The sequence below is a fragment of the Phyllostomus discolor genome, chromosome 7, assembly GCF_004126475.2.
Source record: "Phyllostomus discolor isolate MPI-MPIP mPhyDis1 chromosome 7, mPhyDis1.pri.v3, whole genome shotgun sequence".
Classification (NCBI taxonomy): Eukaryota; Metazoa; Chordata; class Mammalia; order Chiroptera; family Phyllostomidae; genus Phyllostomus; species Phyllostomus discolor.
In genome coordinates this window covers 76,267,611-76,294,215 of record NC_040909.2, presented here as the reverse complement: position 1 = coordinate 76,294,215, position 26,605 = coordinate 76,267,611, and the positions used below count along the sequence as shown (strand labels likewise).

The window sequence follows — 26,605 nt, the reverse complement described above, 5'->3', positions numbered from 1 at the left end:
TTCACTAGATTCCACATGAGTGAAATCATATGGTATTTTTCTTTCTCTGACTAGCTTATTTCACTTAGTATGATGACTTATAGGTCCATCTTTACATTTTTTATGGCAGAGTAGTATTCCATTGTGTAAATATACCATAGTTGTTTTATCCACTCATCTATTGATGGACATGTGGGCTGCTTCCATATCCTGGCAATCGTAAATAATGCTACAATTAACAAGGGGTGCTTATGTTCTTTAGAATTAGTGTTTTGGGTTCCTTCAGATATATTCCCAGAAGTGGGACTGCTGGGTCCAAAGGCAGATCCATTTTTAATTTTTTGAGGTTATTTCCATACTGCTTTCCACAGTGGCTGCAACATTCTGCATTCCCCTCAACAGTACAAAAGGGTTCCCTTTTTCCACATCCTCGCCAGCACTTGTTATTTGTTGATTTATTGATGGTGGCCATTCTGACAGGTGTGAGAATGATATGTCATTGTGGCTTTAACTTACATTTCTCTGATGATTAGTGACATTGAGCATCTTTTCATATGCCTATTGGCCATCTGTGTGTCCTCTTTGGAGAAGTGTTTATTCAGGCCTTTTACCCATTCATTTTGGTGGGGTGGGTAGCTGTTTGTTTTTTGGTGTTGTTTTTGTAACTTCTTTATATATTTTGGATATTAATCCCTTATCAGATGTTCTTCCATTCTGTGGGTTGTCTTTTTATTTTGTTGATGATTTCCTTTGCTGTGAAAAAGCTTTTTAGTTGGATGGAGTCCCTTTTGTTTATTTTTTCTTTTGTCTCCCTTGCCTGGGAAGATATATGAAATAAAATATTGCTCTGAGCAATGTCCAAGATTTTGCAGTTTATGTTTTCTTCTATGATTTTTATGATTTTGGGTCTAATACTTAAGTTTTTATTTGTTTTGAATTTATTATTGTGCATTGTGTAAAAATGTGACCATTTCATTTTTCTGCAATATCTGTCCAATTTTCCCAACACCATTTATTGAATAAACTATTTTTAGCCCATCATATGTGCTTGCTTCCTCTGATAATTATTAATTGACTATAAAGGTGTGGATTTATTTCTAGGCTCTCTATACTCTTCAATGATCTATATGTCTGTTCCTAGGCTGGTACCATGTTGTTTTGGTCACTGCAGACTTATAGTACAGTTTGTTATTAGGTAGTGTGATTCCTCCAGCTTTGTTAGTCTTTCTCTGGATCTCTATTGCTATGTGGGGCCTTTCGTGGTTACATATAAATTTTTGAAATATTTGTTTTATTTATGTGAAATATGTCACTGGACTCTTGATAAAAGTTGTGTTGAATCTATAAAGTGCTTAGGTTAGTGGGTACATTTTAATGATGTTCATTCTTTCTATCCATGAACATGGTATATCCTTCCACTTATTTGTATCTTCTTCAATTTTTTTCTTCAGTGTCTTACAACTTTCCAAGTACAGTCTTTTATGTCTTTGGTTAGGTTTATTCTTTTTAAAGTAATTGTGAATGGGATTATTTTCTTAATTTCCATTTCTGTTCATTTGTTTTGGCATATAAAAGTGCAACTGATTTCTGGACATTAATTTTGTATCCTGCTACTTTGCTGAATTCATTTGTCAGTTATAATAGTTTCTTGGTTGAATCTTTGGGATTCTGTATATACAGTATCATGTCATCTGCAAATAATGAGAATTTTTTGTCTTCCTTTCCAATTTGGATGCCTTTTATTTTATTTATTCTTATCTGATTGCTGTGGCTAGGACTTCCAGTACTATGTTAAATACGAGTGGTGAAAGGAGACATCCCTGTCTTGTTCCTGATGTTAAGGGGACATTGTAGATTTTACCTGTTGAGTATGATGCTAGCAGTGGGTTTGTCATATATGGCTTTTATTATGTTTAGGCATGTTCCCTGTATTCCCACTTTGCTGAGAATTTTATCATAAATGGGTGCTGGATTTTACCAAATGCTTTTTCTGCATCTGTTGATATTATCATAAATATCATTTTGTTTACATGGGGAATCACATTTATTGATTTGTGAATGTTGTACCAACCTTGCATGACCTCTTTGATACATTGCTATATGTCGGTTTGCTAATATTTTGTTGAGGATTTTAGCATCTACATTCATCAGGCATATTGGCCTATAATTTTCTTTCTTTGTAGTATCTTTATCTGGTTTTGGAATTAGGATAATTCTGGCCTTGTAAGTGAGTTTGGAGCCTATCATTCCTCTTAAATTTTATGAAGTACTTGAGAAGGAGAGGTGTTGGTCCTTCTTGGAATGTTTAGTAAAATTCACCTGTGAAGCCATCTGGTCCAGGGCTTTTGTTCGTTGGTAGTTATTTTTATTACTGCTTCAATTTCACTAGGTGAATCTGTCTATTCAGATTCTCTGTTTCTTCCTGATTCACTCTGTAAGGTTGTTATGTTTCTGGGAATTTATCCATTTTGTTCAGGTTGTCCAGTCTGTTGAGATACAGTTATTCATAACATTTCCTTACAATCCTTTGTATTTCCTTGGTGTCAGTTGTTATTCCTCCTCTTTCATTTCTGATTTTACTTCTCTTTTTTTCTTGATGAGCATGGTCAAAGGTGTGTCAATCTCGTTTATCTTTTCAAAGAATCAGCTCTTGGATTCATTGATCTTTTGTATCTTTTTTCAGTCTTCGTATCATTTATTTCTGCTTTGATCTGTATTATTTCCTTCCTTCTATTCACTTTGTGCTGTTTGTTGTTCTTTTTCAGGTTCCCTTAAGTGCAAATTAGATTGTTTATTTGAGCTTTTTCTTGTTTTTTGAGATAGGCCTGCAATGCAAGAATTTTCCTCTTAGGATTGCTTTCCCATTTTCCCACAGATTTTGGATTGTTGTGTCTTCATTTTCATTTGTTTCAAGGTATCTCCTGATTTTTTTCCTTAATCTCATTGTTGATCCATTCATTGTTTAATAACATGGTATTTAGCTTCCATGTCTTTGTGTGTTTTTCACTGTTCTTGTGATTGATTTCTGGTTTCATAGCATTATGGTTAAAGATACTTCATATTATTTCAATCTTCTTAAATTTATTAAGACTTGTTTTGTGTCCAAATTTGTGGTCTATCCTAGATAATGCTCTATGTGCACTTGAAAGGTATATATATTTTCCTGCATTGGGGTAAAATGCTCTAAAGACATCAAATAAATCCACTTAATCCAGTGTGTCATACAAGACCACTGCCTCGTTGTAGATTTTCTGTCTGAAAGATCTATCCATTGAAGTCAACAGGCTGTTAAAATCCCCAACTATGACAATATTTTTGTTGAGCTCTCCCTTTATGTCCACCAAGACTTGCTTTACATATATAGGTGCTCCTATGTTGACTGTGTATATGTTTACTAGGGTTATAGCCTCTTGTAGGAGGGTCCCCTTTATCATTACGCAGCACCCTTCTTTGTCTCTCACCATAGCCTTGGTTTTAAAATCTATTTTGTCAAATGTAAGTATTGCTATCCCAGCTTTTTTTTTTTCTTTTTCCATTTGCATGCAATATCTTTTTCATCCCTTTACTTTTAGTCTGTGTGTGACTTTCAATCTGCAATGTGTCTCTTGGAGGCAACATATATATGGGTATTGTTTTCTTATCCGTTCAGCTACCCTATATCTTTTGGTTGGAGCATTCAAGCCACTTACATTCTAGGGATTATTTTATGGATACATATTTTGTTCTATTTTATTGTTAAAATGTTTTTGTCTGGTTTTTTTTCTTTTTCTTTTTCTTCTCCATTCTTCTTAAAGCAAGCCCTTTAACACTTGTTTCAGTACTGGTTTGGTGTTAACAAATCCCTTCATCTTTTTCTTGTCTGGAAAGCTCCTTATTTTCCTTTGACTTTAAATGATAGCCTTGTTGGGTAAAGAAGCCTTGGTTGTAAGTCCTTGCTTTTCATCTCCTTGAATATTTCACACCAGTTCCTTCTGGCCTGAAATGTTTCTGTTAAGAATTCAGAGGAAAGTCTAATTGGAGCTCCCTTCTTGTTACCTGATTTTCTCTTGTGGCTTTTAGGAGCCTCTCTTTCTTTAAGCTTTGCCATTTAATTATGATGTGTCTTGGTGTAGGCCTTTTGGGGTACAACTTGTTTAGGACTCTCTGAGCTTCCTGAACTTATGTGTCTTTTTCCTTCACTTGATTAGGGAAGCTTTTACTCATCATTTCTTTAAATAGGTTCTTGAAACTTTGCTCACTCTCTTCTCTTTCTGATACTTCCATGATGCAGGTGTTGTTATGCTTCATGTTGTCCGAAATATTTAAGCTCTCCTCATTTTTTTTAAATTCTTGTTTTTACTTATTGCTGCTCTGCCTATCTGTTTTTTCCCCTTATCTCCCAAATCACTGATTCAATCATCTGCTTCATCTAACCTACAGTCTATTCCTTCCATTGTATTGTTTATTTCAGATATCACATTCTTTATTTCTGACTCATCATTCTTTATGGTTCCTATGTATTTTTTTATACTGTTTAGTATCCTTATAATCATTACTCTAAACCACAGGTGGCAAACACAAGGCCTGTGGACCAAATCTGGCCCTCCACTTTGTTTTATCCAGCCCAGCATCTTATTTCTACCTGGTAGCAGCACTGAGCTCTCGCTTAATTGTTACAGAGTAGTTACATTTATACAGTCCTGAAATTACATTCGGCCCTTTGAAGGCAACCACAAGGCTGATGTGGCTCCTGGTGAAAATGGGTTTGACACTCCTGCTCTAAACTATCAGATCAATTGTTTGCCTCCATTTCATCTATTTCTTCTTGGAAAATTCTCTCATTCTTTTATCTGGGGTCTGTATATTTGTCTTCTCATTTTGGCTGCTTCTTTGTATTTGTTACTATGTATTAGGTAGATCTGCAAAAATTCTGGTGTACACCTTTTTCAGAAGTTGCTTGTAACTTGCCCTGCTCAACCTGTTTGGAGCAATCGCTAATCCACATTGTTTGGCTCCCTCTGCTGGGCCTATTTGTATGCAGAAAGAACCAGGCTGGTCTCCAAGGCTGGTTTTTGTCGGCACCAGGCCTTGGGGAGGTTCAGCTAAAGTCTCAAAGTGCTCCCAGATATCTGCCTTAATTGTTAAGATAATCAATTATATAACCTTAAACTGTAATCAGCAGCACAGTTTAAACTCCACAGGGTGGAGCAGAGTAATTCCTATGGGCGGGGCTATTGCTTCTGCTCAGGCTGAGGCCATTTGGAGAAGAGTGCAGCATGAGAAAGATGGTTTCTGCAGTACTGGAAATGACTCAGCACAGGGACCCTGACAGATCTTCCTTCAGTTTTCTCTCCAGAGACACCAACCCCAGATTCTCCTCAAGTGGCTCTGGTTCACTCTGTCCTCCCTCTGCTGGATGCCAGGATAAGTGGCTGCAAACAAAATTCTGTGCACTGGCCCTTTAAGAAGTTCTCTGAGTCTCCAGCCACTGTTCCCTGGAAGACACAAACCCTTCTGTTTTTCATAGCTGGATGTTTTCCGGGTTCCTTTTAGGCTCTGGTGCTGTAGACTTGGAGCCCAGCTTGGTTTTGAGACCACACACTTTTCAGGATGAATCTCCTGGCTGCTTAAATATCCATCTGGAATTTCAGCTGCCTTCCATGGGAACCCAGCCAGCCCTCTTACACCTTGTCCACACTCCCTACAGGTCCCATTATGGTTTCTTCTGTCTGTCCATGGCTATAAGGCTTTTCTCCAGGCAGGGTTCAGTTGGTTTTTTAGGATGATTCCTCTACAATTTAGTTGTAATTCCATATTGGTCCTGGGAGGAAGTTTCTGCAGCTTCCACTTACTTCTCTGCCTTCTTAGATCTCCTAAGGTTTTGCATACTAATATATTTTAGAAGGTAAGACCTTGTATGAAAAAAGAAATAACAATGTGATGATTGTAGGAGACAGAGGCGTGGGTGGAGATGGAAGATAGCATGGGGGGATAAATGGTAATGAATAAAATACAATAAAATAATGTAACAAAAGAAAAAAGTAACAGTTTTGTAATTACTCAAATTCACATGAAACTCTGTATATGAAGGCACATGGATGTCCTTATACTAATCCTGGGTTCCCTACTTTCATAATCTTCCTTATCATCTTTCTGGTGATTTTCTCTTCCACCAGGAGTGGGTAACTAAGCAAGACTCACATGCATTAGCCTTTAAAGCCCTTAGTTCACAATACATTACAAGCTTTCAAGCAAACTCATAGGACTGCTTGGCCATAACACTGGAAAGGTATAGTTTTCCTCAAGAATAATGGGAGACATAGATTTGTTTAATATAACAATGTATTTAAATGAAAGGAAATTAATTTAGTACTGGGGAATAAAATAGGAGAAAATAAAATAACAAATAAACTCTTCAAGAAACATTTTCACCCTAGAGGGCCATAGCAGCTGCCCTCCAAGATTTGTTAGTTACTCAGAAGTTGTTTTAAATGAGGAAAAACAAGACCATTTCACATACACTAATCTAGAATTCCATTGAAATAAACTCACAAAGTTTATATAAAAGCAGAATTATTTGGAAAAGATTTAGAGTAATTCTAAGGTGACAATGGCACATCTCCTTTGGCTATACACAAACTAAAATTACTCAAGGAGCTATAGCAAGAACCAATTTTAGTTAACCAGACTATAATTCACCCATTTTGTGGATTAGATTAAATGTGGTGAAATATCACAAAATATCATTTTAATAAATAAATAATCAATGTTCAATGTTAAATACAGTATCAAAAATGGATAAAACTCATTCTATAATATATTATGAGCTGGTGTCTATTTATGTATTTGTTTTTTTCTCTGACTGGATATCATGCTATTTTACAGTTATGAAAAAAATATTGTATTACATTTTTCATAATTGCTTAGCTTAGTAAAATAATTATTTGACAGAAATTTTATGAATTATTACTTCAAACTTCTTTGTTTTGTTTGTAAAAATTGGAGTAAAGTATACCAACAACAAAAAATAAATGTATAATGAACATCATAGAATCTTAGTACTGAAATTAACTTTAAAAAGCATTTGCTTGGCTGTTAGGGAATTTATCTATTAGTTATTCTTCTGATGTTTTGAATAAAATATTGATTTATGACATATGGGCTACAGTTCATTGAAATACAAAATAACTGAACTAAAAGCAATCCCAGATGTAATAGCATCAACCCTTTTTTCCCCCCTGGAGAGTGCTGAACTAACTGTAGTCACTTGAAAAAAAAATACATTTAAGTATTATTTACATATTGAAATACAGTGTGCACTCAGACCAATAACAACTCAAAAAACACTTAATGAGAATCTTGTCATTCTCATAAAATATGAACACAGCATGGAACAAATAACACTGACCTAATGATAAAAAATCTTATGTTCTAACCCTGATTCTATGGCTAAGATCATCTGTGACTGAGGCCATGTCAGCTAGTCTTTCCACCAGTTAACTTGTCTGTAAAATAAGATGGAATGAGGTCATCTCTAGGGTACCTTTCATCTTCAACTTCTCATGATTTAATGTACTTGAGTAGCCCCAGTATAGAGCCAAGAAGATCTGTGTTCTTTTGGGCTATGATGTCTTCAGTTCTAGCCCTTTCCATACCACAGAGACAATAAAACTTCTTTTCAAAATTTTATAAATATTTAAGGCAGTTAAGAATTTTAAAAGTAATTAATTTAGCATATATAATCCTATCTTTATATTCATTCATATATTTAAAAACAAAATATTGTGTATGTTAAAAAGATAAAATGAAAGTTTATGCCTGGAAAATATCTTACATGAGCATTCTTTGTTAACTGTGATTAAGAGATTTTGAGAGGAAGACAATGTCTTACTACTGATGCCTACATTTTTTAGGTGTTTCTATGTGCAAAAGTCACAATTAAAACTTTGGAGAGGACAGTTGTGAGGGAGGAGGAATAACCACTTTCTGTGATGTTTACTTTTAGAGAACTTGCCTGTGTCCATGTTCCTGAAGGAAGATGCTGGAAACCCTGGTGGGGCACTGGCCAGGACCCACACAGAGAGTGGTCACTCTGCCTCCCTGTGAAAGAGATGATCGACTGTCCCTTTAATGCCAAATACAGGGTAAGTCAGAAGGTCTTGTACCTTTTCTTGCCTCTTTGTCCCCAAGCAGGACTCATACCCATCCTGCACAGAATAGGGAGCGCTGAAATTTGGGAACTACATCAATCACATCTATTGGTAAAATTGAGATCTGCATTTGCTATCTCTGTATTTTTTCATTAGCTAGTTGTAACCAATGAATATGTAACCTGTGAGAAGATGGATAAATTATTTATTCCCTTAATCTCCAGTAGTATTTAAATGTATTAATATGATGAGAGGTCTTTCAGGTTTGAAAATAGCAAACAATGACTACTTTATTTTATAATAATAGGACATTTCAACAAAAATATAGGGGGGCTGTAGGGAGTGGTAAAATATGATCTATTTCCAGTTACAAGCTCTAAATTACAATAAATGTTGCCAGCATAACCATGTAAAAGAATTTTAACAACTTATAAAATTCAAGGATATTGAAGATATAAATTGCTGAACATTTCAGTTAATATATATTTCTAGATGCTTGATGTGCATCTGCTTAATTTCTCTGAATATATGTGACATTTATTTGAAATTACTTTAATATTATTTCCTACAAACATAATAACAGAACAAAGAAGGACACACATGCTTTGGTGTCCTGTGGAATGCCTAATGAATATGCAACATACTATTATCTGTTTTTGGAAAAACTGAACACTTGAAACTTACTTAGCTTTTATTCAACCAGATTCAACATTCTGTGTTTCCTCTAAATAGATAAGATACTTTCAAAGATAATTTGGTTGTAAACATTTAAAATCTGATCTTGCCTCCTAAAAATGAAGCAAAAATTAAGAATTTGCATGGATACAAAATGAAACATTTCCTGGATGCACTAGATGTTAGACATGATTACATTAGATAAATCACAAAGTAAAGATAGCTCAGGCAATGTCCAAGCATGGATATGCTTGTAAGTTCTGCCCTATGGACCCAAATGGTTTTCTTCCATTCATTGTTGTTAAGAGCCATTTAGTTGATCAGCTCATAAATTGATTAATTTAGCTTTGGACTCAAGTGTTCACCATGATCTATTCTGCTGATAAGTTCAACACCTTGTCTGTTGGCAACCACATAGTTGGTTTAAGTCAGGAGAGATATCTAGAAATCAAACTGATGTCATTTAAATACCTGAGACATTTGTGGCTCCAAGAGATAGGAGAAGTATGGCAAAAATGCAGATTCTCATCAAGTTCACAGATCTTTAGAGTGTAAGCCAAAGAAATACAAGATTGACTTAAAGACTGTTGCAGCTTGGGAGATGGCTGTGGACTTTCATAGCAGACAGAGAATTAGAGGATGATATGCTCCAGCCAGACATGAGGTTGTTTTATCAGCTGTTTCTGTAAGTTTTGGTATCCACAACAGAGTGGCAGCCAAATTGAGTGAGTACACTGACTTCTGAACCTCCCTTCTTCAATCCCTGTAAATGTCTCTGGGCAACAATAAATTCAGTCTAACTGGTCTGCAACCTAAAATTACTTAGATATATTCCCAACATTGTTTGAGGTGACATACTGCTTTTTTGTTTTTTTAAGTAGGTAACATCTTTCCATTTCAAACATAAAAATTAAATGTAGAAGTACTTGAAAAATTAATTTGAAACCTGGGCAGTTTGGCTCAGATGGTTGGAGAGTCCTCCCATGCACCAAAATGTTTGGGGTTCAATCCCCTGTCAGGGCACATCATACAGGAGGCACTGATCAATCTCTGTCTGTCTCTATATCTCTCTGTATCTTTCTCTCTCTCCATCTCTAAAATCAACAAACATATCCTTGGGTGAATATTAAATAATAATAATAAACTAAAAATAAAAACAAAAGCCACCTCTTAAAAAGCTACTATGCACTTGGAGTCCATCTTCAAAGACATAAAATGTTAAATAATGATATGGTACTTGGGGTTTTTGAAGATGTATTTCTAAATAGTTATGATAGCAATGGCACTGGAGACAGCATGGCAGTATGGCATGTGCAATAGACATTTATTTTCTTGGACATTTATGTGGTCATTTCTTATATATTAAGATTAAAAGTAAAGTCAGTTTAGATAGACAAGTTTTAGAGTTCTTTAAAAATAATTAAGTTAGGACTTTTGATCTTTTTCTGGGTTAGTCAGATTGGGAAAGAAGTGTTGACTTACAGAGGTGAGAAAGAACCATTAAAAAGAAATTAAATGATGATAAAATAATTTCCCCTGAGTGCAGTCAAAAGTTTCTAAAACACTTTAAAACAGCTTTAAATCATGGACACGATTGTGGTTCTGTTTTGAAATTGGTAGGTTTAGTCCCATTAGATAGAAATGCATGTGAAATGCCAATAAAGAAAATTCAGAGCTGAATATACAAGTACCAGTGTTAACCCAACAGGAGGGCAGAAATGAGCATTGGGAAGGAAGGCTTCAGAGGCCTGGGGTCAGGTGAGGTGAGGCAGAGCAGAGATAGAGAAAAGAAAGTTTCTGGTATTGATTAATTAAGTGATTTTTGGACTGATTCTACTTCATAAGAAAAGTAGAGAGTTAAAAGAAAATCCTTCAAGCCACAAAAATAAGTATAAAATATGGGACTACATTGTACCCCAAAACAATTTTCTGCCGGCCTACCACAGAATTTTTAAAACATGCAACCCAGACTATTTAGTCAGGGACACTAGCCTCTTTTCCATTAGATTTTCAAATAAAAAGTGACAATAGTCAAGACAATAATAATCATCCAGTGTGAATGGATCAAAATTATTCCTATTTTTATCAGATCAGCAAAAAATTATGGTATATATTTTTGGTGTGCCACAGTTTTAGTAATTAGTTTATGTGTGCCCTGAGATGAAACAGGTTGAAAATTTCTGCCACAAAATATCAAACTAAGGTCCTAAGCATTTCTTAAATGTTTAAAAAAAGATAAAGCAGACTTCCCAGTAAAATGAGTACCACCTTGCAAGTAGCTGAGAAAGATAAATTTCTGTAAAGAGATGTTATAACGTGCACTTGTTTCTGTGGAGATCATTGCCAACAGCATGCATTTAAAAAAAAAGGGAAAAAAGCCCTTTCTTGACTCCTTTTCATCTTCCAATTATGGCATCATTCTTCTCCTTCCTACAATAAAATCCCTTAAAAGTTGTCTTCAACAAAAGAATTTCCAGTTTTTCTTCTTCCATTCTCTTTTGAAACCCCAGACAGTTTCCCCACCCCACCTCTATTCTACCTAGCTGTGTGTCCCAGGCCATTTTCTGCTCACCGACTTCCTTGGTCTATGAGCAGCTTTGGCATATCTGGTCATTTTATCCTCCTGGACACACCCCAGTTCCTTGGTCTCATAATCCCATATTTGCCTTGATCACTGGTTGCTGATTGCATATGTTTGCTGATTCCTCTTCACTCTCCAACCTCTATATACTGGAGCATTCCTGTGGCTCAGGTCATGTCCACTTCCCTTACTCCTTTTTTCTTTTCTGTTTCATCTATCTGTATGCACTGCCTACATATTCTCATTCAGTCTCATAGATTGACATACCATTTATATGCTGCTGGTATCATTCCTCCAAATTATATCTCTACATCTCTCAGCTGAATTTCAAACTAAGTTTCCCAGCTAGCTACTTTAAACCTCTACCTAATTCATTCAAAGTTGAGCTCCAGATATTCATGACTTTACCCTGCTCCCCACCCATACCATGCTGATCCTGAAGTCTTCCTCCTATCAGAGAATGACACTGCCCATCTTCTAGTTCAAGGTCACCAATCTATCCCCTTGCTTATTCATATATTATCTATGGCTGTTTCCATGCTACAAAAGCTGAGTTAAGTAGCTGCAACATAAACTATAAAGCCTGCACAGCTGAATATGTATACCATCTGCCCCTTTATGGAAGAAGTTACAAGTTGCTATTGTAGTTCCTCTGGCTAAAAATCTAGTTGTCACTTTTGTTGCATAATTTTTATCTGCTCCATCAGCAAGTCTCATTAATTCTACCTTCAAAATACTATATATCCAGAATGTGAACACTGATTATCACCACTATTGCCACAACTGATTCAAGGCACCATCCTTTGTTATCTGGAGTACTCAAAGAGACTTACATCTGCGGGAGTGCATCAATATGTATAAATAATGAAGGCATGGATAAAAGCCAAAAAATTCAAAATTTGAGATGAGTATTCAATTAGGATTGGTGATTAGGAAATGATGGAAAAATGTTCAGTGATTTAAATATATGCATGGCTCAGTGTGAAATTCCAGCCAAGTGCTTTGAAAATGCCCAAACTCTATTTAAATATAATCAAACTAAATTATTGCCTTGGGGGCATGGTCTGGTAATGAAGATGACTGACTTAGTATTGGGTACAAGATGACAAAGTGTACCTGCTGCTTGACCTCTGGATGGTTATATGGAGAGAAAGAGGGAGGAACATAGAGAGAGACAGACAGACAGACTCTCAGAAATGAGCAAATTTGCCCAAAGAGGCTACTCCTCTCTAATAAATTGTTGACAAGTAGGAAGTTGGTTCAATGTCACTAAACCTTACCATTTTCAGGATAATCTAAAAATCCTGATAGATATGTGAAATATATCAACTTTTACATGTTGACCTTAACTTTAAAAAAATGTAAAATTGTGTACAGTTCAATATTATGCAGAGCAAATTAAACATACTTACTAATTAGAGAGGTTGCTGGGCCTACAGTTTATGACTTCTGATAAGGGTATGGTTATCACCATTACACCTACACAGCAGTGTTATCTTCCCTCTTCATCTCCAGGATGATAGCAGGAAATAGTGATCCTGAAACTACATTTACCTGAAACCTCCTTAGAATAACTAACCACACAGGGATGGCTACTTTGACCTCAAAACTAGAAAATCCAAGAAATGGGAGTTTCCTCATTAATAATAAGATCTTAGGTAATTTCTTCATCTATGTAGCAAGTAAATGAACATTTATTGGGAGACACTGGATATTGTGCATTCAACTGTCAGCAAGACTAACATAAACTCTGCCTCACAGTTTAGGAAAGAGACAGTCAACAAAAACACTACCAAAGAAATACATAAATAATTGCAAATTATAATAAAGTATTTAAATGTATATAATACATTATACATATACAGGAGTGGGCAATGATAGGTTTAAAGTTGTAATAAAAATAAATAATACAAGAATAAACTCTGTTTCACATACTCAGAGCTATAAACCTAATTTTGCCCACCCCTGTATAATGTATGTGAGGCATTACATAAAGAGGCTCCAAAAGAATTATCTGCTACCAAAAGTTTCTTTCTTTTGAAGTGTCCTTAGTCAATCAGGTGTTGTACTTTGCCATGTATGCACATCCATGTTTTTGTATACATTATATACCAGATTATTATGCCCATGGCATATAATCATTAATGTATATAGGTATAATGTACATCCTTACTTTTCCCTCAAAATTGGGCCAAAAAGTGCACATTGTACATAGCAAAATATAGTATATTCCCATGTAAGCATTGTTCCATGTTTCAGATGTTGGTAACTCACCTATAGTACCTACATGATGTTTTTTGGAAACAGGTGCAAAGTGAATATTCAGTGAAATTTTGTGATAATATAGAAATTATCACTGGAATAACTTTTATGGCTTAGCCTAGTAATTGTTTCAGTATATAGTCTCCTAATAAATAAGTGGATATTTGAGCCACAAAATACCTTTCTCAGCTCAGTTTTGTGTTCTGAACCGTGACTTAAGATCATTCTTAAAGCACATTTTAGGGTTTTAACTCAGTAAATTGCCCCAGGATCTCCAGGGTAACTTTCGAGAAGAGATGCCTTAGCCTGGCCCTGGACCTACTGAATCAAAGTTTCACAGCTGGGGACCTTGAATGTGTATTTACTTGCAAAGCAGTTCTGTGCTCTTCTAGTTAACAAGTTCTCTAAAGCCTTATTTGGTGCTGTGTCATTATGATCACAGAGAACTCTGGCCCTCCTCTCTCCTCTCACACCCCTACTCACCACTCTCTTCCCCCACACTCACTCGCCACATGAGGGGCTTTGGCAGGAAGGGGCATTTTTGGTAGTAAACGTCTGTTAATTTTCACTTCATAAGCACTTACATTAGTGTCCTTTCTTTCAGCTCTGGTCTGTTATTGATTCAAAGTTTAATAAAAATTAAAATAACATCTCATCAGTAAAGTATTTTACTGTCATACACACTGGGTACCAAACTCTGTGAGGATGTTTGCTATGAGTATAAATGAAAGAATTATGGGAGAAAGGGGTAGAGAAATAGTACTGTATGCTGCTGTACAAATAAGCTAACATCACTCATTCTGAGGATGATAATTCCAGTGAAGGGAACATGTAGTCTTTGGCTATGTGGTTATAAATACAAAGATAACAGATGGTATTCATAGTGCCTGTTTAGAAATCATGGGAACTCTAAATGGCTTTATAACTGAGATATCAAAACATGTGGAAGAATTATATACATCCTGAAAATCTAAAAAACTTGAAAACAAGATTTAAAATTTTTTAAATTAAGGCCCTCTCTTTCCATTATAACATCAAACCTATATTTAAAACACACATTTGACCTACATGTGACTTAGTTCATGAGACTGTCATATGGATCAGCAAGAGACTTTGGCCATCAAATCTGCCAACTTCACTTTTGGCTGCATCCATAGAAGCAGAACAAATGGAGAAAAATTACTCATCACTACCTCACAGTGGACAGGCCACATCAATTCCAGGCACCTCACTGTCAGAATAACACACATTTTAGAACCCAAGCATGGATGACAACCAGGTGAAAGGTCATCTTTGACCAGGGCTACACTGCTTCCCACAAGTAGTGGTGATGCAATATCTCAATTCTCCATTTCCTTAATAACACAACTCTTGTCTTTCCTAGGGTTTTAAGAAAGCCAGTCTCTTTGTGCAATCTTTCCTGGTAGGCCACACTCCGGAGGCTAAGAGCAGGGTGAAGCTAAGAGCAGGGTGATGGGCTCAGGGGCCTAAGACACTGGTGCTCATAGCCTTCAAAAGCACTATTATAATGCAGAATTTTTCCTTATAGTATCCAAGAAAGAGTATAGGAAGCAATGTTTGATTCCCCATGAAGAAATACCTTCTAATACTCAGTGATGTCCTCAGATGAAATGCATGTAGGGAAATTCCCTAGAGCAGGAGAAGAATGCATGAAGGGGGTGTGTATTGTTTTTCCAAGTGTAGGTTTTGTAGGTTTTGTGGTCAGATAGAACTGTGTTCTCACCAGTTTGATTTACCTTCTCTGTGACCATGGCCAACTTACTTATTCTCTGCAAGTTTCAGGCTTCCTGTCTCTCAATGAGGAAAATCATCACCATCCCTCAAGACTGTTGTGAAGGTTAGGTCAGTGACTGAGATCACTGAGCCCAGCTCTAGCAGGACAAGTGTGTATGTAAAGGTGGATATATCAGTGCTGGGGATTCAGGCCCTGGATGGTAGTGGTGTCAGTGAACTAGCAAACTAGGAAGCAGTAAGATACCCTTTGATCACGTTATCTGACAGCCTGAAGTTTAAGAGATGTCAAGCTTTAATCTCAACTAAGCCTGCAATCAGATAAAGTGAAAACAGGCAAACCCTAAAGCAACTGAATAATCAGAAGCAGAATTGTATATAGATAACAAGGAGCTTTCTTCCAGGGAAAAATAACATAAGACAATGGAAGATTAAAAACTAGGAAACACTTTAGAAGTTTTAAAACTTATGAATTCACCAACTTAAATTCCTCTTTTACATATATTTTATTTTTAAATTTTAAGACCTTTTTTTGGTGGATTCTAGCAATAGTCCTCTCTGGGGAAATGTAATACTCATCAGCTATCATTTCATATTGGAGTTTTGAGTCAGGACATTTTCACATGTGGTTAATTTTTTTCATGAACTTAGTGTTACAATAATATAAAAATTGGTCTTGACTGTTAAACTATTGATTATTAAAGTCTCCTCTGATACAATGCAAACCCCCTACCTTGCCATTGTCCACTGGGTCAGAAAAATCCAAATGCCTTTCCACCTACCTGCTCCTTACAACAAACATCATCTCCCTGGTATGCAGAGACACAGTTTTAGTAGAGTATAATTTCATTTCTTAATGAATTATGAAATATGAATTTGATGTACTTCTTAGGAGGAAAATATATGTGTCCTTAAGTAACATTTCTGAATTATTTCAGTTTGAATTGTGTGGTGTGAAATTTTAAAAGTCATGAAAAATTTAGCCTGAAAACACAGCTTGTTAGGCATTCTTTCATGTCCATGTCAAAGAAAATGCTTGAAACCTGATTTTAAACACTATAGGTAGCATAGACTGGAAACACTGGAACCCCATTCCTCCAAACCTCACTCTGGGATATATTTTGTGCCAAACATATTTTTCATGGCCAGTTTGAGCTCTTAGTCTTTCTTCACCTTGTCCCCCCATCATTCTTCAGAAATTCTTATAGATTACTAAACATCTCAAGTTCAGAACTATTTCATGGCCACCAAATGACTATTAAATGGTTTTCAGATACACTAAACTCAGGACACCATACCAGTCACATTAGTTAGCTTCTATTTTCCTGAAATCCTTTGATTAATTTCAAGAAAGACCTTATTCTTAATATGTCAAAAGACTCCATAAACCTGGTATTATTTAGAACCCTGAAACAGATTTGAATTCATGTTGATTTAAATTTCAACACTTATTCTAAAAAAATAGATGAAGGTTTCTTGCAAAACTTTTTGATTTGAGTCCTAAACATAAAATCATCTATCCATGCTATCTCCATTATACCCTCTATACCTTATGCAAGTGGTCCATGTTGATAACCAAAACATATGTCCACCCAAAATTCTTTGTAGAAGAACAATGATTTTCAACCTTTTATACCTCATGGTACACATACACTAATTTCTAAAATTCTGCAGCACACCAAACAATATATCATATTTTTTGCTGATCTGACAAAAAATAGATATAATTTTGATTCATTTACACTGGACAGCTGTTGTTGTGTGGCCTGTTGCCATTTTTTTTTAAATTTGAAAATCTAAGAGAAAAGAGGTCAGTGCCCCTGAGTAGTCAGGTATTGCATGTTTTAAAAATTCTTGTGGCACACTGGTTGAAAAATTACTGTAGCTCTTCTTTCAATCTCTGCAGGTGTGTACCTGGATGATACACCCGCAGCCACTTAAAAACTACCTGACACCCACTCTTTACTTTGTGTTCCTCAAATCAGAAAAACCCAGTTGTCCTAGTCAAAAATGAAGGCAGCCTCCTTCACTATTCTATCATATAAATCACTTCATCCTATTGATCTGATGCCTAAATTTACTTTGTCACAACCCTGTAACAAACTTCACTGAGGCTTGGATCATCGTTCACCCAGACGGACACGTCTGGACTGTGTTTGCTGCCTTTACTTCTGCTTCTCTCTAAGCCCTTCCTCATCCTGGAGCCAGAATGACATTTCTGAAATGTAAATCAACTATATAATATTTCTGCTTAAAACCTTCAACTAATGATACAGCTTCAGTCTTGGAATAAATCCCATACAAGTTTCTGCATGCCTTCCCTAGCCTCACCAAACATCACTTTTTCTTTAATACACTTCATTCAAGCCACATTGAATTTTTATTCTTGCCTTCAATATACTATGCACCTACCTTCTTGGAACACACTCTCATACCTACAATGTGTTCTCTCATTCTTTAGCTCTTTCCTGTATAACTTTTATTTATTTTTTTCATTTTTAATATTTGAAAACATTATCTTCTAGAGGCCTTCCCAGCCCCTGTATCTCTAGTTCAAGTCTGGGCTAGGTACACCCCATGTGACCCCATAGCACCCACTAGCACTCAATTCTCTGCTTTGCCCACTTACTTTTCTATTCACAGTGCTCCTAAGGAAGAGATTCTTAATTCCCCATTCAGTCCCCTCATCAAAATGCCAGGTACCTGAATATATATCATGGGATGAGTGATTGAATACTGAAGGACTCTTGCCCACCAGAGTGCCATAGCCACATGCTCTTTATACAGAAGCCCAGAAGTTAAAAGGCTTCATTCTGTTGTTCCATGGGTATTTACTGTGTTCCTTCTAGAATAGATATGATGCTCTATTCTACCAATACTCAGCAGGAATACAATATAATTCTTTTCCATCCCTGTTGTATTTGGTCAAATACCATTCGCTACCAAAAAAAATTAAAAATTTAAAACAAAACAGTGTTCAATATTGGGAAATATGATCACTGTGTATATGGCCTCTGTGTGAGTCACAGCTTTCTTGTATTCCACCTATGGTGACATTCTGAATCACATCCTGTCCATGTGCTTACACTTGCACTTCGTGGAGTCTGTATAAACAATGGGCTCAAACTAAATTCTTTTCACCTTCATTCAGTGGGCTCCATACATGGGGGGCTGAGCTGTATATGACACTAAGTGATATTCAGCACCTTGAAAGAAACTTCCTATAAAACATGCCAAGTCTCCATTTGCAGTGAAGACACTTGAAAAGTTCTCCATCTAGAACAAGAATGCAGAGTTCCAAAAGCACTGGAGAAATGCCTCATGTCAGCAAGTCTTTCTCAGTCCACTGCTGCCTGGCAAAGGCTTTCAGGCAGCTTTCTAACAGTCATAAAAGCACTCATTGAAAAGATTTAGGTTAGACACATCAAATATCTCATGTTCATAACAAGAAAATTGAGTTTCCCTTCCCAAATGAGAGGAAATGTGCCATTTGGGACAATATATGGTTTCATTTTTTTTCAAAGTAATAAGAATAGACATCACAAGTGTTTAGTCAGCTATTGAACAAAGAAAAAAAAACATAGTTTACATTATCTACCTTGTCTTCTACAGGAAGGGCAAATAAATGAATCAGCGTTTTTTTATTATTCCCAAGTTATAAATTATTGTAGGAAACAATTTACTGGTTATTTCTAAAGGCGGGTTAATCTATTCTCCATTCATTCATCCGACTTGTGCTTTATGTTACTACCTGCTGTGACTTGGTAACTAGTATTTTTCTCTTTTCCATGAAAGCATAGGAAGCCATATTCCTTTAGCTCTGCCAATAACATTTGCAGGCACCAAACTAATGAAATAGGCTGTATTGTCAATATAGCTACTTTGGCTTCTTGAAATTACATTACACCTTTTATTTTCAGTGTTAAGTTGTTCAATTCATATCTATCCTTACCTTCATGCAGCCCCTCATCTGCCTTTCTACCAGTCTATACTAGATGTGAAGACTGCTGTCTCATGCACTACACTTCAATTAGTTTTTCATACCTGTCACTGTGTGTAGATGTAGGTGCCCAGCTCCTCCATACCTGTGCCTAATGAAATGGCATCACTGACTCTGTGGTTGCCACCTCTCCTGTCACTTTCACTGCCATTCTGAACTCCATCAATTGCCAGGATCATTTTTTTTAGATTTTATTTATTTATTTTTAGAGAGGGAAGGGAGGGAGAAAGAGAGAGAGAGAAAAACATCAATGTGCGGTTGCTGGGGGCCGTGGCCTGCAACCCAGGCGTGTGCCCTGACTGGGAATTGAACCTGCGATGCTCAGTCCACTGAGCTATGCCAGCCAGGGCAGGATCATTTTTTCTTTAAATAAATCTTTACCTCTGCTCTAAACCTCGGTCTCTCTAATGCTTTTGTATTAAGTGATCCTCAATCTTCCCTCAAACTTCTCAAAAAATATGGCTGATATACAATGTGTTTTCTCTCCTGGCAGTTTTGTTCATACCTTGCTTTACCTACCACATCAGCCAACCCTACCCTTTCCTGAGCATCGATCTCAAACACCCCTCCTTCAAGGAACCTTTTGTGATTTTGCCAACTAGAGATTATCACTTCTTTCTTTGACTTCTCCATAGTATTCATCTGAACCTCTTTATTACATCAATCTTATGCAGTAGTGTATTATACTGAGTTATATAGTTAGTGAATTTTTTCACCATTTGTTTTCTTTTTTACTGTTTTATTTACAATTTAAACACAAAGATTTCTGTTATCTTTGGATCTCATGTTCTCATGGAGGGACTTCAAATTTTTTAAGTTGGACTTATTCAAAAAATATCCTACAAATTTTACTCCATGTGTGAGTCTTGCAATTTCATTCTTTTGGGGTTAATTCTTATTCTAAGAAACTAGTGTGGTTTGTGGTTTAGAGTCATGATTTAAGCTGCCCTTAGGAAGAATGAAAAGCAGCTGGTGTCCAAGAAGCTCTGGAAATTTGTCAGTAAACTAATTGGAGCACAGAAGCCAGAGTAAAGAAGTTTGACTTGCATATTTTAAGCTATATATATATTATTGCTTTTTTGAATTTATAAAAAAACTTTTATTTTGAGTGCATGGAATAGAATTTTACTATAAATTATGAGAAAATTTATATTAAAATATAAATAATATAGTTGTCCCTTGCTATCTGTGTGTGATTGGTTCCAAGACCCCAAATCTGTGGGAGCTCAAGTCCTGTATATAAATGGACTAGTATTTACATATAACCCACACACATCCTCCTTATATTTTAAATCATCTTTAGATTGCTTATTATACCTAATACAATGTAAGTGCTATGGAAATAGCTGTTATACTGTATTGTTTAAGGAATAATTACAAGAAACAAGTCTATACATTGTAGGTCTGACTATATGGTACATGTCAGCAAGAATGTGACAGATCTTTTCAGACTGTATTTGATCTGCTGTTGGTTGAATCCACAGTTGGAGAACCCATGGATATGGAGGGCTGACTATCATATCAAAATTAATGCTACTTAGCCCTGGCTGGCGTAGCTCAGTGGATTGAGCGCAGGCTGCAAACCAAAGTGTCGCAGGTTCGATTCCCAGTCAGGGTACATGCCTGGGTTGCAGGCCATGACCCCCAGCCACCACACATTGATGTTTCTCTCTCTCTCTTTCTCCCTACCTTCCCTCCCTTAAAATAAATAAATAAAATCATTAAAAAAAGTAATGCTACTTAAAAATAGAAATACAAAGTTGACTTAAAACTCTGAAGCTTAAAATTAAGAAGTTTGCAAGAAATATATAAATAACTGGAAATCTAGTTTGATTTTAATGAGAGCATTATAATAAATATATAGGTTGTGGTGCTTTAAAAGAAGGAAAAATCATATGTGGTTGTGATCATAAGAAATAACAAAGGACATACATTCTGCTTAAAACTTGAAGGGTAGGATTGCAAATAATGGCAGACTTTAATGAGGTGACATTAAAAAGAGAGGAAATGGCACAGGAAAAGGTTCAGAGAGAAAAGTTGGGGGTGAAAGAGATTACAAATCTGGCTGGTACAATAAGGAAAAGTTCTGAGCTGAAGACCATCTTCCATGAGCTCCTGTAATGATATCACTCATGAATGGGAATAATTTGTACACATGGCTGGTGACCATAGTGAGCTAAATGTCTCAAGTGTTTGAGATACATAGTAGAATTACAAACTGAACTCATTTTCAAATTGCTCACAATTCAAATCAATGCTGAATACATTAAAATAAAGGTAACTGTGTTCGATTAAGATTTGTATTTTTCACCTGTCCTAGAGATAAAGTCACTTAACATCTGTGCTGTGGCCTATAAGCTACTTTTTATATGTACTTTCTTAAGAGTTTCTCGGAGTCTCTCATGAGGAAACCAATGAATTATTTCAATTGGTCAGTTTACTCAGGGAGTTCTACAATTTCAAAACATGAAGCATATTTTTCTAACTGAACTAGTTAATTTTCTCCTGCCTCCAGGCCTTTGCCCTTACTTGTTCTTCCCTCTGCTGGGAATGGGCTCCACTCACTGATCATGGTGGCTCACTTTCTCCCTTCTCTCTAGGACACTCTCACTGAGCTCTTCCCTGACCACCTTATTAAATTTCGCAACCTCACCACAATATGCTTTATTTTTCTTCATAATTATTATCTTCTAATGTACTGTGTACTTTATCTTGTTTGCTGTCTAATTCTCCATCTTAAATGACCAAGGAATGTCTATTTTATTAATAAATGTTTCCTTAGTGTTTAGAATAGTGCCCAATGTATGAAAGGTGCTTGATAAATATTAAATCAATAAATACTTATGCAAAGTAACCATGTGCAGGGTATACATGATAATTTGAAATAGTCATGTATTACTTTATAGGACTTAACTGTTCTAACTGCTATTTCTCATTAATTTTACTGAGTTGAGGATTTATAGAGCTTCTACTATGTAACCAATACTATATCTGGTTCTTACAAAATGAATTGTATATAATAGCTCTTGTATTTGAAAAACAAATAAGAAAGGAATAGCAAATAGAATATGAATGCTAAGGATTTCAGTTATCAATTTAAAGAAGGAAACAAAGATATTCTAACACTTCTGGGGGTTTCCTCCAATGGAACATTTGCTAGAGCTAAGTGAAGAGTGCTCCCCCAATATAAGCATGGGCTTTGAAATTACACAGACCTAAATTCTAATTCCAGTGATCTTGTCCATATCAATCATGATCCATGCCACTTTGGCCTATCCATATACTTACTTTTCTGGGTCTCAGTGATTTTATCTGTAAAATGTAGATCATGATCTTAACCTCATAGGGAAAATGTGAGCTATCAAATGAGGTCATCGGTGGACACAATTAGTCAAGTCCCTGGCACATAGAAGCAATTAAATAAATACATGTGGAATAAGTTAATTCTTGATCAGTGGGAAAAGATATAACTAGAAAAATGTGGCTTTATTCAATCTCATTTCTACTGTGTTGTACCCCACCTATGCCTTTACTCCTGGTAAAGGTACTTCTTCCCTCCATATCATTAAAATAGTGAATTGCATTACATCCTGACAGATTGTTATGTAAATTATCACTCCAATTTTACAGATAAGGAAATTGAGTCTCAGAACCTTATGTAACTTATCCACAAAGTAAGCAGCAGAGTTAGGATTTCAATCCAGTAGAGCTTGTCTCCAAAGCCAGTTCAGTTGTCTTGAGTCTTACTTTAGTCTCATAGTGATGTGATACACTCTAGGAAGTACTTTCTAAACACGCAGTCTGGGTATTATACCTTTCTGAGCTCACATAGAATCTTATGCATATTACTTTATAATTTATGGCAATTTTGAAAACATCTATTTCTCTTCTTTCTATGTGTATACATCACAGTCTAGAAATACCTCTTCAATATGTATAATTGTCTCTACTCTTAGATCTTGAATAGTTTTCACTGAGAGCCTTTCACAAAATGTTCATGGAAACTAATAAAAGCTAACATTTATTGAGCATCTATTTTGGAGTAGGCTCTGTTCTAATTGCTCTGCTATTCAACTCATACATTCTTCAAAACAGCTCTGTTTGGCAGATACATCCTTTATTTTCACTCTAGAGATGACAAAAATGAATGAGGTAGTGAATTCATTCAGCTTGTATTCCAGGACTGGGGTTTCAGCCCACACATTTAGATTCCCAAGCTCATTTTCTATTTTTTTTTAATCTTCAACTGAGAATATGTATTTTTATTGATTTGAGAGAGGGAGAGAGTGAGAGAGAAAGAGAGAGATGTGAGACAGAAACATCAATTAGTTGCCTCCCATAGGAACCCTAACTGGCAATCAAACCTGCACCCTAGGTGTGTGCCCTGACCAGAAATCAAACCTGCAACCTTTTGGTGAATGGGACTATGTTCCAACCAACTGAAACCACCCAACCAGGGCTAGAGCTCATATTCTTAATCATGAAACCATATAACCCCTTATATATCAGGACTGGTTACATCTTCTTTTCCCCTTTCTTTAAAAATTCTAGGAACATGCATTTTTATAGAGTCTAAATTTCTGTTCACCTCTATGAATTATGACTGTCTTACATTTGGCTAGTCTTTGTTTTTTCCTGTGACACTAACAATTGCAATTAGTAAAACTTAAAAAGCTTATTTAATTAAAATAGATGAATTTAGAATCTGACAGAAATCCCCAAATTTCAGGTTAGCACTTATGAAAAGTTGTTGGTGGAACTGCCACCCCCACCTCATCTCAGAAGTACCATGTTGGTAGTCTTTGTTGCCTGGAATAGGCTCCAAGCTGTGCTCTTGGAAGGTGCTGGAATTTAAATCAAAATCTTACATAAATTCAAAACCAAAAATAAAGAATTTTAAACACATCTATCCTTTCAATACCTACTTTTAAAAAAAATTCTAAGTAAAATAATTTAAACACACAGAGCCTATTTTTGAGAGCAAAGAATGTGTTCACAGCAAGTTGGAACAGCACACAACTGCACACTGGCTTCGCTGATATCTCAGTGACAAAGCATTAAATCACAAGGAGGAAAAAGTCAGCGTGTTCCCTGAGAATACAAGTAGATTAGCACAGAAAGAGCTTTGTCCAAGAAAAAGAAAAGACACCTACCCAAAGAGTAAATTGTGCACACAAAACCTACAATTCAAAAAATTATTTTCCAGAAATGTTTTAACTGATAAATGACTACTAGCTAAACAAAGCCCCCCATTTTCCATGTGATTTTATTTTAAAAAGTGAATACTAATTGTGATCACTCAAACATACCTCACTTTTTACCTATGTTTCTTATGTAAGACATGATTAGTCAATGGTCATGGAACTCACAAAAGATAACTAGACCCCCACTCCTTTAATTCTATAATGGAACAGTGCTTAAGTTTACAAGGCACACAAAAACTGTTTTTGAGTTCAAACTCATAAAAAGTGCCCTCCATCTCATAACATATAAACATTCTTTAGACTTCTTCTAATATACAATTTAAATAAAGCTTTCTCACTCAGAACTTAAAGAAAAATTCCTCTTACCATATATTCCATGTTTGCTGCTGGTGGGAACACTTTGCCCCGAACTTGGTTATGATAGTCAAGAATGGCGATCATGTCATTTTGCGAAATGTAGCGCTTCCGCCTGGATTTGGGGATGTCCGCAGAATCTAGCTGTGCTTTCAGAGCTGCTTCAATATCAGTGAAATTATTGGTTGGCGAGGATGAGTCAGTGGAATTGGGTAAAACAACAGCACTTACTTCACAGAGAAGGGAGAACAGGAGAGTACTGCTGATGGCAGAGATTGCTGTCATTTTGAGGGTGGAGGAGAGGCCACTGAGTTCACTTTGCTTTAAATTAGAAAGGTAGAATTAGGGTCTATGAACAGAAAAAAAATGGGCCAGAGAGTATGGGTTTACAAGCTATTATTTGGGAGCATTCTTTCACTTGATTCTCTCCAAAAAATTCAAACACATGTTGAACCCAAGCCTAGGAGACAACATATAGTAGTCTCTACATTTTACTTGATGTTATGAGGCAGATTTCTAAGAGGAATTTCCTAGAGCTAAGGGAAAATTAACAGCAAAACTACTAACCCTAAAATGAATGTGAACCCTTTGCCCCAAATGCCTGAACCACAGAATGCATGACTGCATATGTATTTTCAGAGGGAAATCTTTAGGAATTAAAAATTCGTCTTAAGAGTGAAGAGGAAAAAATGAATCACAGGACAGGTAACAACAAACAATGTGCTGATAATGTCTCCCAGACATATATGGACACCAAGTGATAGAAGCATACAAAAGAGCCATAATCACCCAATCTCATTTCTAAAAGTAAAAAAAAAAAAAAACATGAGCTACTTTAAAATCAATGCATGCAAAATAAACTTGTTGAGCTAAATAGCTTACCTCTGTACAATGCCAAAATGAATGTTTTATTCTTCCAAAACTTTAAATTCTTTGCTTTTGCTAGGTTGTAGTATGAACTCTTGTAAGAGGACTGTGTCTTATTACAAACTCTCAGAGAGCAAAAGTCTGCAAGGTTTGAATACTGCTGGCTACAGGAGCAGCTAACAGCTTTTATATGTCACAGTCAGCAACGTCCAGAAAAGGCAGTCTTTCTTAGGGTCTCTCCTAGCCAAAATCAAAGGGAGGGGTTTGGGGTAGAAAAAAAAAAAAAAACAGTGATTGGGTGGCAACCTTTTTTATGTGGGTGGTGAGGAAATTGAGTCACACCCACAGCTTACAAAATACAAACCATAAAAGACAAACCCCTTTTTCTTAGGGCTTTCATCTTTTCTGTGAGTGGTTGATTTCCCTCATTTAACAGTTTCTTCCTAGTTCCCATACAGAAAGAAGGAAAGAAAAAGAATGTGAGTTCTTGAAAATACAGATGACTAGGTAACAAGGAGTACTTTTTTAAAGATAGTAAATAACATGGGAGCTGAAAAGAGCTGGCTAATATTAAATCAAAAGATCAGCTCACAGAGTTAATATGGGTAGCCACAAATATGGCTCAAGAGGGTTCCCAGGGAAATCAGTATTAGCCAAACTATAGCATATGGTATTAGGATAATAGGTGCTCATGTGGTTGGTCTCTGTCATGTGGCTTTATCCTTCAAATTTCTATATTCTCTCCCTCTCTCTCTCTCTCTCTCTCTCTTTCTGTCAGTTCATCCTCCCTCTCCCTTTTTTC

General features: G+C 36.0%; 1 protein-coding gene across 1 annotated transcript in view; it reads right to left on the bottom strand.

The window, feature by feature from the left end:
* Positions 1–25,994, bottom strand: part of PI15 (peptidase inhibitor 15) — a 36,842-nt gene extending 10,848 nt beyond the window's left edge. Inside the window, exons 1-2 of the mRNA XM_028518712.2 lie at positions 25,819–25,994; positions 24,949–25,257 (exon numbers count right to left, since the gene is read on the bottom strand). Of these exons, the coding sequence (XP_028374513.1) occupies positions 24,949–25,221 (273 nt within the window). The 5' untranslated portion in view covers positions 25,222–25,257; positions 25,819–25,994. The remainder of the gene's footprint in view (positions 1–24,948; positions 25,258–25,818) is intronic.
* Positions 25,995–26,605: the final 611 nt, after the last annotated feature.